This window comes from Scyliorhinus canicula, chromosome 8, assembly GCF_902713615.1.
Source record: "Scyliorhinus canicula chromosome 8, sScyCan1.1, whole genome shotgun sequence".
Classification (NCBI taxonomy): domain Eukaryota; kingdom Metazoa; phylum Chordata; class Chondrichthyes; order Carcharhiniformes; family Scyliorhinidae; genus Scyliorhinus; species Scyliorhinus canicula.
This window is the reverse complement of record NC_052153.1, coordinates 149198471-149212414: the sequence shown is the minus strand read 5'-3', so window position 1 is coordinate 149212414 and position 13944 is coordinate 149198471. Positions and strand designations below refer to the sequence as shown.

At 47.7% G+C, this 13944-nt stretch overlaps 1 protein-coding gene across 1 annotated transcript in view; it reads right to left on the bottom strand.

Annotated features, from left to right (window-relative positions):
• Nucleotides 1-9532: 9532 nt before the first annotated feature.
• The window catches only part of gtf2h2 (general transcription factor IIH, polypeptide 2), a 76359-nt gene continuing 71947 nt past the window's right edge, over nt 9533-13944 (bottom strand). Inside the window, exon 16 of the mRNA XM_038805411.1 lies at nt 9533-11617. Coding sequence (XP_038661339.1) covers nt 11504-11617 — 114 coding nt within the window. The 3' untranslated portion in view covers nt 9533-11503. The remainder of the gene's footprint in view (nt 11618-13944) is intronic.

Genomic DNA, 13944 nt, shown 5'->3' with positions numbered 1-13944 from the left:
CATGCTGTTAGGTAATTTGGATATTCTGTGTGCCCGAACAGGTGCCGGAATGTGGCAACTAGGGACTATTCACAGTAGCTTAATTGCAGTGTTAATGTAAGCCTACTTGTGACAATAAAGATTATATTATTAATATGAAGAATGGTTACTTAGCAAGATACTGGAAAACATGGTCTTATGGAGAAGAGACAAGAAGATTAGATAGTAGGATTTTTTTTAAACTGAGAGAAAGTAAAACCATAAAAGAAAATTGGCCTGCAAATAGAAATATGAAATTCATTCAGCCACACTATTCCCACAAGTGCAAGTTGTTCTCTCTGAATGTCAGTATTAAGTAAATCGTGGTAATGTGACAATGTATCACATTTCCATCTATTTTTTAAAAAAAATAATTTTTATTGGAATTTTTTGAAAAATATATATCAACAGAACAGTAATAATAATAACAATAATAAACACCCCCCTGCACCCGTAACAACGCATGTAACAACCCCCCCCCCCCCACCCCCCCCCAAACCCAATAAACAACAAAATAAATTAACAATAAGCAAATTAACTTAAACACTACCCCCCTGAGAACCCCCTCCCCTTCCCCCCCGGGTTGCTGCTGCTGCTGACCTAGTTCCTTATCGTTGAGCCAGAAAGTCGAGGAAAGACTGCCACCTCCTAAAGAACCCTTGTTCCGACCCCCTCAGGGCAAATTTGACCCTCTCCAGCTTAATGAATCCCGCCATGTCATTGATCCAGGTCTCCACGCTCGGAGGTCTCGCATCTTTTCACTGCAGCAAGATCCTCCGCCGGGCTACTAGGGACGCAAAGGCCAAAACATCGGCCTCTTTCGCCTCCTGCACTCCCGGCTCCAACCGAACCCCAAATATCGCGAGTTCCCAGCCTGGCTTGACCCTGGGCCCTTCCACCCTCGACACCGTCCCCGCCACCCCCTGCCAGAATTCCCCCAGTGCCGGGCATGCCCAAAACATATGGGCATGGTTCGCTGGGCTCCCCGAACACCTGATGCACCGGTCCTCACCCCCAAAAAACTTGCTCATCCTCATCCCGGACATATGAGCCCTGTGCAGTACCTTGAACTGGATGAGGCTAAGCCTCGCATATGAAGAGGAGGAGTTCACCCTCTCCAGGGCGTCCACCCATGTCCCCTCCTCAATCTGCTCCCCCAGCTCCACCTCCCACTTAGCCTTCAGCTCCTCTACCGACGCCTCCTCCACCTCCTGCATCACCTGGTAGATGTCAGACACCTTCCCATCCCCGGCCCACACCCTCGAAAGCGCCCTATCCCTTAACCCCCGTGGGGGCAGCGAATGGAACCCCTCCACCTGCCGCCTAGCAAATGCCTTGACCTGAAGGTACCTGAACATATTCCCCGGGGTGAGCTCAAACTTCTCCTCCAGTTCACCAAGGCTCGTGAATCTCCCGTCAATAAACAGGTCTCCCAACTTCCTAATGCCTGCCCTGTGCCACCCCAGGAACTCGCCATCAATGTTCCCTGACGGCACGGTGGCCTAGTGGTTAGCACAGCCGCCTCACGGCGCTGAGGTCCCAGGTTCGATCCCGGCTCTGGGTCACTGTCTGTGTGGAGTTTGCACATTCTCCCCGTGTCTGCGTGGGTTTCGCCCCCACAACCCAAAAAATGTGCAGAGTAGGTGGATTGGCCACACTAAATTGCCCCTTAATTAGAAAAAATAATTGGCTAATCTAAATTTATTTAAAAAAAATCAATGTTCCCTGGGACAAACCGGTGGTTCCCCTGCAGCGGGGCCTCCACCGAGCTCCCCACTTCCCCCCTGTGTCGCCTCCACTGCCCCCAAATTTTGAGGGCAGCCGCCACCACCGGGCTCGTAGTGTACATTGTTGGAGGGAGCGGCAACCAGTGCCTTCAGGCTCGTGCCTCCACAGGATGCCATCTCCATTCGATTCCATGCTGCCCCCTCCCCATCCATTACCCACTTACGTACCATCGAGACGTTAGCCGCCCAATAGTACCCAGAGAGGTTGGGCAGCGCCAGCCCCCCTCTATCCCTGCCCCGCTCCAAAAAGACCCTCCATACCCTCGGAGTCCCATGCGCCCAAACAAATCCCAGAATGCTGCTGTTCACCCTCCTAAAAAAGGCCCTCGGAATGAAAATGGGGAGGCACTGAAACAAAAACAAAAATCTCGGGAGCACCGTCATTTTAACGGACTGTACTCTACCCGCCAACGACAATGGCAGCATGTCCCAACTTTTAAATTCCTCCTCCATCTGCTCCACCAACCTAGTAAAATTAAGCTTGTGCAGAGTCCCCCAGCTCCTAGCCACCTGAACCCCCAGGTACCTAAAACTCCTCACTGCCCTCTTTAGCGGGAGCCTAACAATCCCCTCCTCCTGATCTCCCGGGTGTACAACAAACAGCTCGCTCTTGCCCAGGTTCAATTTATAGCCCGAGAAACTCCCAAACTCAGCAAGAATCTCCATCACCTCTGGCATTCCCCCCACCGGGTCTGCTACATACAGCAGCAAGTCATCTGCATACAGCGACATTCGGTGCTCCTCCCCACCCCGCACCAGACCCCTCCACCTCCCCGACTCCCTGAGAGCCAATGCAAGAAGCTCAATTGCCAACGCAAAAAGCAAGGGGGACAGGGGGCACCCCTGCCTCGTCCCTTGGTGGAGCCTGAAGTACTCGGACCTCCTCCCATTTGTCGCTACACTCACCATCGGGGCCTCGTACAGCAACCTCACCCATTTAATAAACCCCACCCCAAACCTGAACCTCTCCAACACCTCCCACAAGTACCCCACTCAACCCTGTCAAAGGCCTTCTCCGCATCCAATGCCACAACAATCTCCGCCTCGCCTTCTTCCGACGGCATCATTATCACATTTAGCAGCCTTCGCACGTTAGTGTTCAGCTGCCTCTCCTTCACAAAACCCGTCTGATCTTCATGTATCACCCCCGGCACCCAGTCCTCTATTCTAGTGGCCAAGATCTTCGCCAGCAACTTGGCGTCCACATTCAGCAGTGAAATTGGCCTGTATGATCCGCACTGCAAGGGGTCCTTATCACGCTTCAAGATCAGGGAAATCAGCGCCCGAGACATCATCGGGGGCAAAACACCCCCCTCCCATGCCTTGTTAAAGGTCCTAACCGACAGGGGCCCAACAGGTCCGTGTATTTCTTATAAAATTCAACCGGGAACCCATCCGGTCCTGGCGCCTTCCCCGACTGCATGTGGCCAATCCCTCTGACCAGCTCCTCCAACTCGATCGGCGCCCCCAGTCCCTCCACCTGCTCCTCCTGCACCCTTGGAAATCGCAGCCTGTCCAAAAAGCTCTCCATTCCCCCTCCCACCACTGGCGGCTCCGACCGGTACACTTCCCTGTATAAGTCCCTGAGGCACTCTCAATTATGACGCGAAAGCGAGGTCAGTAATCAAAGGCTTTAATAAACAGAGAACAGGGCAGCATCCAAGAGAAGTGTGCTCGCAAAATGGAGTCTCATCTTAAATACTGTTTCCAGGGGCCGTAGCCAGAGGTGGACTCCCCCAGGGTTCCAAGCCTCTTAAAGGGGCAAGGTATTAAAGGTAAATACCGATCATCACATTCACCCTGTTTTAAAAAAACATAGTCCGTCGGGGGTGAAGTGTTTTAAATTATAAGTTCAGTCTTTGTGGTGGTCTGATAGTCCGTGCTGACTTTCGCTGCACCGGTGGTGGCGCCGTGGATGCGGTCGGTTCCGATGGTGGTCTATCCGGGAGCACGGTTGACTGAGTCTTTGCCCGCCTTGGAGAGAGGGGGTATCAGGAGTGATTAGGGTGGTCGGTGCCGGTGCCGGCTGGGGGGCAGCGGGCGTTATGGGGGGGCGCTGTCAAAGACGGCGGTCGGTGCGGGGCCGGGAGCGTTGGTAGAAGGGGGGGGGTCGGTGGGGAAAAAGTCGGGGTCGGTGGAGTCGGTGGGTGAGCCAGCGGGTGCCAGGTCTTGCAGGGATACAGTATCCTGCCTGCTGTCGGGGTGCTCGACGTAGGCATAACGAGGGTTTGCGTGCAGCAGGTGGACCCTCTCGACTATGGAATCCGTTTTATGGCTCCTCACATGCCTCCGGAGTAGGACTGGACCCGGAGTCATCAGCCAGGGTGGAAGTGAGACCCCAGAGGTGGACTTCCTGGGGAAGACAAACAATTGTGAGGGGTCTCGTTCGTGACCGTACAGAGGAGCGACCTAATGGAATGTAGGGCATCGGGTAGGACCTCCTGCCAGCGGGCGATAGGGAGACTCCTTGACCGTAGGGCTAGGATAGCCTTCCAAACTGTCGCATTCTCCCTCTCCACTTGCCCATTTCCCCACGGGTTATAGCTCGTCGTCCTGCTCGAGGCGATGCCCTTGCTGAGCAGGTACCGACGCAGCTCATCGCTCATGAACGATGTACCCCGGTCGCTGTGAATATAAGCGGGGAAACAAAACAGAGCGAAGATGCTGCGCAGTGCCTTGATCACGGAGGCCGAGGTAGTATCGGTGCAGGGGACAGCAAAAGGGAAGCGGGAGAATTCGTCGATGACGGTGAGGAAATAGATGTTGTGGTTGTTGGACGGGAGAGGTCCTTTGAAGTCCACGCTTAGTCGCTCAAAGGGCCCAGAGGCCTTTATCAGGCGGGCCTAGTCTGGTCGATAGAACTGCGGTTTGCATTCCGCACAGATCTGGCATGCCTTAGTCATGGCCTTGACCTCTCCTGTGGAGTAGGGCAGGTTGCGGGACTTGATGAAGTGGGCAAGCCGGGTGACCCCCGGGTGGCAGAGGTCATCGTGGATGGCTCTCAGGCGGTCCAATTGCGCGTTGGCGCACGTGCCACGAGACAGGGCATCTAGGGACTCGTTGAGCTTCCCCGGGCGATATTTAAAATCATACGTATAGGTGGAGAGCTCTATTCTCCACCTCAGAATCTTGTCGTTCTTTATTTTGCCCCGTTGTGCGTTATCAAACATAAAGGCGACCAACCGTTGGTCGGTGATGAGGGTGAACCTCCTACCAGCTAGGTAGTGCCTCCAGTGTCGCACGGCCTCCACTATGGCTTGTGCCTCCTTCTCGACTGCAGAGTGTCGAATTTCCGAGGCGTTGAGGGTTCGGGAGAAGAACGCTACTGGTCTGCCCGCTTGGTTGAGGGTAGCAGCCTGGGCGACGTCTGATGCATCGCTTTCTATTTGGAAGGGAATGGCTTCGTCCACCGCGTGCATGGCGGCCTTGATGATGCCGGCCTTGATACGGTTGAAAGCCGACTGGGCCTCATCCGTCAGGGGAAAAACCGTGGTCTTAATTTTTTTTTTTTTGTTTTTTTTAAAATTTAGATTAGCCAATTATTTTTTTCCAATTAAGGGGCAATTTAGCGTGGCCAATCCACCTACTCTGCACATTTTTGGGTTGTGGGGGCGAAACCCACGCAGACACGGGGAGAACGTGCAAACTCCACACGGACAGTGACCCAGAGCCGGGATCGAACCTGGGACCTCAGCGCCGTGAGGCGGTTGTGCTAACCACTAGGCCACCATGCTGCCCTAACCGTGGTCTTAATGAGTGGCCGGGCTTTGTCCACATATCTGGGGACCCACTGAGCATAATAGGAGAAAAGCCCCAAGCACCGTTTGAGTGCCTTGAGGCTACGGGTGAGGGGGAGTTCCTTAAGGGGACGCATGCGGTCTGGGTCTGGGCCTAGGACCCCATTGTCCACGACATAGCCGAGGATGGCTAGCCGGGTTGTGTGGAACACGCATTTCTCTTTGTTGTACGTGAGGTTGAGGGCCCGGGCAGTCTGGAGGAACTTCCTCAGGTTTGCGTCGTGGTCCTGCTGGTCATGGCCGCAGATGGTGACGTTGTCCGAGTACGGGAAGGTCGCCCGTAAGCCGTACTGGTCCACCATTTGATCCATCGCCCTCTGGAAAACGGTGCAAGGGACAAGGTTTAGAGATGTGCGAGGCAAGTTTTTTTTTTTACACAGAGGGTAGTCGGTGCCTGGAACTCGCTGCCGGAGGTGGTGGTGGAAGCAGGGACAATAGTGACGTTTAAGAGGCATCTTGATAAATACATGAATAGCATGGGAATAGAGGGATACCGACCCCGGAAGTATAGAAGTTTTTAGTTTAGACGGGCAGCATGGTCGGCGCAGGCCTGGAGGGCCTGTTCTTGTGCTGTACTTTTCTTTGGACTTTGTTCTGTTTTAAAGTATTGTATTTGTAAAGTAAAAGTTTACATTTGGGATTATCTCATAGAATTAAGGATTAGTTATCTTTTTGGGATATCATGCAAGTAAAGTGTCGCGACTTATACTCTTTGTATAACCACCAAATTGAATGCTTTTTGATGATATTAAATTTATGTGTTTACTTAAAATTTTATTGTCTCGTCTAACCTTCTGCGAACCCAACTCCAATTCCCTTTGTCGTGAAATAATTTCTGATAAGTTCTCACCCAGACCCTTACAATATCCTGAAAATTTCAATCGAGCTAAAATTTTAAGAGTAATCGGGAGGAAGGTGGACTGACTAGTTAGATCCTGCGGACCCAAATTACATGTCCTGGAGTCTCATTTCCTCAGACTGAAGTTGAGGGGAGTTAGTTCAGAAATACACCAGATCTGTTGACTTCACATGGAGGTTATGATTGTAAAAACACCACAGGAAGACTGTCGCATACCCAAGGACTTTCTGTATGGTGAGATAGCCAAAGTCAGATGACCAATAGGATGTCCAAAACTCTGCTTCAAGGATGCAATTGACACCATCACCAAAAACAATAACCAGAAAACCCAGAATACCACTTAGTGGCTTCATGTGTGGCAGAATATGCCTCTCAAGGGTATTCTTACTTCCCTATTTTACAGTGTACAAGACCAATTCAGACCAGTATTCTGATTTCCCCATTTTACTGCATTTTCCTTCTGGGTGGTCTCTTCAGCCATCAGCAAAGGTGCATCGTATGAAGATACCCCACCTGAAATGAATTTGTTTGTTATGTGTCTATCTAATCTTTCGTAGGTCGAAGGATGCTGAAAAGAACTAGAATTTGCAAGAATGAATAGTAAATATATTTTATGATTAAACATTTTAGACATTGTCCACTGAAGATCAAGAAAAACAGTACAATTGACCTTATTATAAAGTCATTTATTTGAGAAAGACAAGCAAAATGATCACTTTTTCAAAACAAAAGCCATCACATGATAAAAATACAAACTCTCTTGGATGCAATAGTTTTGACAAAACTTTGGATGGTTCAGGAAATGCCAATCATTTTGTCACAATTCAGAGAGAACTAGACTTATCTAATAGACATTATAGTGACATTGCAGCACTATTCTTTTGAATATAAAATAAACACTACTCAATGGTATTAGGAAGCATGTTTACTCCTTTCTAATAAATATTCAATGCTTCAAAAAGGAAGGTGGGATCAACTTTCAACAAATCAACCTGCACAGAGAATAACAAATCAACTTGTTCGGTATCCAACAATTATAACATTTTATGATAATTACTAAGCTTGGTTAAAAACCCATTGCTTATACAGATCAGATTTTAACAGTCAACCCACAAAAAAACATCTATTAAAGTGCACTGAATGAAGAATATAAAACATTAATTAAAAAAAAAAATTCTGTCCAAATACAACCTTGGATTTCTGCATGAGCCTGAATTAGATTTGCATCAATGGTTAAGTTATGTTTCAAAACATTATGATCACCAGAAATGTCCTTGGATTTTGGAAATCATTTACATTTTCTTCACAAAGGCAATCTTCTGAGATCAGGCTTTTTCAGACTAGTATGGCCGCAGGCCACAAAGGCAATCTTGATGTTCTCTTGATAACACCACCTTGTTTCCTTCCAATTAAAAGTTGCTTATTCAAAATGAACGTATTGCCCAGGTTCCTCTTCCTGTTTAGATCCATTCCGATCTACATCCCCAAGGCCTTCTTCAAAGCGCTGGACAAACTTATCATGGCGTTCATATGGGGGGGTAATAATGCTAGGATCCCAAAGAAGGTCCTACAGAAAACAAAATCCAGGGGGGGGCTAGCCCTCCCGAATCTACAATTCTACCACTGGGCGGCAACAGCCGAGCGAGTAAGGGGATGGATCCAGGAGCCAGAAGCCGAGTGGGTGCGTGCGGAGGAGGCCTCCTGCATGGGAACCTCCCTCCGGGCTCTCGCCACGGCAGCACTCCCATCCCCACCCAAAAAAACACTCCAGCAGCCCAGTGGTGACAGCCACCCTCCAATCCTGGAACCAACTGCGGCAGCAATTTGGCCTGAACAAAATGTCGGACAAGGCTCCCATCTGCAACAACCATAGGTTCAAACCAGCACTGACTGACGCCACCTTCAAAAGGTGGAGGCAGGACGGGGGGGACACTGACAGTCAGGGACCTATACACGGACGACAGGATCGCAACACTGGACGAACTGACAGAGAAATTTCGGCTAGCTGGGGGGAACGAGCTACGGTACCTGCAGCTCAAAAACTTCCTACGAAAGGAGACAAGGACGTACCCACAACCGCCACGACAGACACTACTGGAAGACCTACTGGACGCAAGTATCCTAGAGAAAGGGAACTGTAGCGACATGTATGACCGACTGGTAGAAAGGGACGACACCGTACTGGACGCAACAAGAAGGAAATGGGAGGACGACTTGGGGATGGAGATAGGGTGGGGACTCTGGAGCGAAGCACTGCATAGGGTCAACTCCACCTCCACGTGCGCAAGGCTCAGCCTGACGCAACTAAAATTGGTACATAGAGCCCACTTAACGAGAAACCGTATGAGTAGGTTCTTCCCGGAGGTGGAGGACAGATGTGAACGGTGCCAAAGAGGCCCGGCCAACCACGCCCACATGTTCTGGTCTTGCCCCAGACTTGTGGAGTACTGGACAGCCTTCTTCGAGGCTATGTCCAAAGTGGTGGGGGTGAAGTTGGAGCCATGTCCGATAGTGGCGGTCTTCGGGGTTTCAGAACAGCCAGATCTATTCCTGGGGAGGAGGGCGGACGCCCTTGCCTTTGCCTCCCTGATCGCCCGCCGTAGAATCCTGTTTGGCTGGCGGTCAGCAGCACCGCCCAGAGCTGCAGACTGGCTGTCTGACCTCTCGGATTCTCTCCAAATGGAGAAAATCAAATTCGCCATCAGAGGGTCGGACGACGGCTTCCACAGAACGTGGGAGCCATTCATGCAATTGTTCCGGGACCTGTTTGTGGCCAACGTACAAGAGGAAGAATAGTCGGGGGAAGGTAGCCGGGGGGGGGGGGGGGGGGGGGGGGGGGGGTCTACGCACTCGATACGGGGGTTTGATGGCTAGCTAAGGCCCAAAACCAAACTAAATAAATGCCAATAAACATGTTGGGGAATGTAAAATATGTCTGCCGGCGAAAGGGGGGGGGGCCACAGTTATTACTACGAAGATCCTCACCTGTAAATATATATGTTAATTTTTACATGTTCTTTTTTTTTTCTCTCTCTAACAATTTGTAATTTGTTCAATATAAAACATGAAAACTGAATAAAAAACATTTATTAAAAAAAAAGTTGCTTATTCACACTTAAAAGCACTTACATAAAACAGAGGAATAGTGTATGCAAGTGGAGTTCACTATACTCACTAACCTAATAGATAGCAGTCTTTGACATTTTGGAATGTTAGAGCAGTACCACTGTAAGAATGCTTGTACTACAATGTGTTGAAACAATAAGCATTGTAAAGAGAGTATTCTTCACAATCTCTGAAATGATGAGTGGCTTTGAGATATTAGAGTGTGTAAACTCCTAAGTGCTTAAAAAAACTAATCAGTGTCAAACTATATATTTCAACTGTAGGTTTTACATATCTATTACTTAGAAAAGGAACATGTACAAAGGTAGCAACTGAAACCTACTTCTCACAAATAAACATCTTTTTATGCAGAATTCGTTTTCTACTGGTAGGTTGTTTTAAACTTTAGTCTCCAGAAATGTTTTGAATTTCAGAAAACATCAAGTTCCTGATTTTCATGTAAATAAAGGCACTGCCTTATGCAGCAATTAATCACAGACCAGAGGGTCCAAGGTTCAATTAGTGCCCCGTTGACAGTTTGAGGTACTACACATTGGGAGCATCAGGGTTTTCAATGGTATATAACTATGTACTGGTTTGCAGGTCAAGAACTATTTTAAATTTGGCTATAATACCTTCTTCCACGGTTGTTGCATCAGTGAAACAAAGCAAATTAAAAATAATAAATCTAAGTGAAATTAAAAAAAGAAACATGAATTTTCAATTTTCTAGGTGAAACTAATGAGGAAAATTCAATAAAATGCATACCATAAGATATCTTTGTTATTTCAAAAATAAAACATAAAATAGTACCACCATGAAATGGTTGGGTGGGGTTACTGGGTTAGGACAGAGGCGTGGACTTGGGAGAGATGCAAACTTGATGGGCCAAATGGCCTCCTTCTGCACTATAAATTCTATGACCTGTCACAACGTACCCATCAGCGTTGCAGTGGAGAATAATGCACTTGACAATGGCACAGACAAATAGATTTTTTTTGCTAAATTAGTCGACATCTTTCTTCCCTTCACATTCGTGTGAACGTGCTAATTCAAGCTGGATTCCATAGAAACCAGGAGATCCAGATATTGCTTAAATGACAATTCTGGGCCTCACAGCGCCGAGGAGCCGGGTTTGCCCCGGGTCACTGTCCGTGTGGAGTTTGTACATTCTCCCTGTGTTTGCGTGGGTCTCACCCCCACAATCCAAAGATGTGCAGGGTAGGTGGATTGGCCACACTAAATTGCCCCTTAATTGGGAAAAAAAATAATTGGGCACTTTAAATGAAAAAAAATTACAATTCTTTAAGTGAAAGGCAAGTGCTGATCATCTCTGTGATTATGGGGCAATTCAATACATGTAATTTCAAGCAGAACTCACTGGATAGAAAGACCAGCTGATTTTCTTATTCTCAAGACACACTGATGCTATTTCTAAAGTCCTTTAACTATTTTGGTAGCTACTCCAATTAATGTTGGCCGATTCGCCACAGTAGGGAGATTATTGGTCACGTGGTTCAGTTCAGGCGAACATTGTGCAGAACACTGACAGACTGAGCCAAAGGTACCACCAAGGTCTGTTAATTTTAAGATGAAAATTAGTTAAAAAAATTAATCAGAAAATAAATTGGTAAAATTATGAATGGAGAATCACTAAAAAAGGAAAACAAAGAAGCATACCAAGTAGATAGTTTATGTCAACAACAATATGATTAAGACTAATGAACTTATAAAATTGATAGTGTTGCAAAATATTTATTTTAACAAAATCTATAATTGTAACGTTTTAGGTCAGAATTAGATTTACCAGGTCAGGTGTTATATAAACAAAGTACATCTCAGTGAATGTGGCTCTTAGCTATGGATACAGACCACATTCCTTGAATACAAGTTAAAATAAAGTTGGTTACTCATTAATCTAATATTATGTTTGACAGTCATTCAGGATTGGATTGATTGTGAATACATCCAGGACAACAATGCAAGGTATCATGAATAAAAATATCACACTCCACACAATAGATGTTCTGGCACACATTGCAGATGTATACCTGCAAGAAAATAAGGACAGAATTAGACAGTAATCGTAAAATCATGAAAGCACATTCACTAATGTATCTTCTTCCTCAAGATCATTCACCTCATCTCAACTGGAAGACAAAGGGGCAGGTAGCAAATTTTATCAAGGCTGTCGGGAATATTATTTAGCCAGCTACAACGATGCAATGACACTTTTTTCTCCAATTTCCCATGAGGAAGTACTTTGTTTAAATATGTCGCTGATTCAAAATCCTGGAACTCCCTTAAAGCACTGTGGGTGTCCCTACAATACATGGGGCTGCAGCAATTCAAGAAGGCAGCACATCACCACCTTCTCAGGGGCAATTAGGAATGGCCTAAATGAATGCAGGGCTAGCCAGTGATGCCCAGATCCCATGCACAAATTTTAAAAATATGTATCATTTGACTTAATGTATCATGGCAGTACCACACGTTTGGCAGAAAGCTACAGAACTCTCAAGGGCGTCAAACCTGAGCCCTTTCTTGCCATCATCCAATAGTCACCACGCCAATAGATTAACCAGCTTCAAAACAACAAACCAAATGATTTATTTGGGAAATAAATCTTCAGCATAATGTCACAAAGTGAAGTGGGAGCTGGTATCCTAATATTCAAAATTAGATTTAAAAGTTCAGTACCAGACTAGACTTAATGATTCACAGCATTTACTAATCTCCTGAAATGCAACTTTCTACCTGATTGTTGAGAATTCTGTTATCTAAATTTTATGCTGAATTTGTTTTTTTTTTTAAAAAAGTATTTTTATTAAGGTTGTGCAGAATTTTTCATAACGAAACAGTAGTAACAATAATAACAAAACAAACTAGAGTGAATATGAACATAGTGTAAAAAGAGAATATACAATAACACTTAGTCATTACCCCATGCGACCCAGTCTTCCCACACCATCTCAATGAACCCTCCCACAACGGATTGCTGCTGCTGCTGACATTTTAATTTTCCCCGAGAAAGTTGACGAATGGCTGCCACCTCCGAGAGAACCTTAGCGTAGACCATCTGAAGGCAAACTTTATTTTCTCGAGGCTGAGAAACCCAGCCATGTCGTTAACCCAAGTCTCTACACTCGGGAGCTTCGAGTCCCTCCACATTAATAAAATCCGTCTCCGCTACCAGGGAGGCAAAGGCCAAGACGTCGGCCTCTTTCGCCCCCTGAACTCCCGGGTTTTCTGACACTCCAAAGATCGCTATCTCTGGACTCGGCACCACCCGTGTGTTAAGCACCTTGAACATTGCCCTCGCAAACCTTTGCCAGAACTCTCTAAGCTCCGGGCATGCCCAAAACATGTGGACATGGTCTGCAGGGCTGCCCTTGCACCTCATACAACTGTCTTCTACCCCCAAAAACGTGCTCATTCTCGCTGCCATCACGTGTGCCCAGTGGACCACCTTAAATTGAATTAGACTGCGCCTGGCACATGATGAGGAGGAATTAACCCTGTCCACAACCTCTGCCCACAGACCCGCTTCCAACTCCTCACCTAGCTCCTCCTCCCACTTTCCCTTGAGCTCCTCCACCGGGGTTTCCTCCACCTCCTGTAGTTCCTAGTAGATATCCGACACCTTCCCCTCCCCCACCCCCACCCAGGTGCCGGAGACCACCCTGTCCTGTTACCTCAGTGGCGGCAGCGTCGGAACCAACCAAACCCCCCCCCCCCACCGACTGCGCTCCAACAGCGATCGCCTTACTCGCGGGGTCTTATTCGCCCACACAAAGCCCGTAAACCAGCCCACTCGGGGATGGTTTAGCACACTGGGCTAAATCGCTGGCTTTTAAAGCAGAACCAGGCAGGCCAGCAGCACGGTTCAATTCCCGTACCAGCCTCCCCGAACAGGCGCTGGAATGTGGCGACTAGGGGCTTTTCACAGAACTTCATTGAGGCCTACTCGTGACAGTAAGCGATTTTCATTTTCATTAATGATCCAACTCACCCACTTAAAAAAGGCCTTAGGGATGAAGATGGGGAGGCACTGAAAGACAAACAAAAATCTGGGGAGGACTGCCATTTTCACGGGTTGCACCCTCCCACCTTTTAAAGTCCCCTTCCATCATCTCCACCAACCGCGTCAGGTTGAGCATGTGCAGGGCATCCCATTTCCTGGCCACCTGTATACCCAGGTAACGGAAACTTTTCTCTACCATCCTGAGCGGCAGCTCTTTCAGTCTCTCCTCCTGTCCCTTGGCCTGGATCACAAACAACTCGCTTTTGCCAGTGTTCAGTTTGTACCCTGAAAAACTACCAAAATCCCTCAGGATCTGCAGAACCTCCCCCATCCCCTCCACAATATCCGAAATGT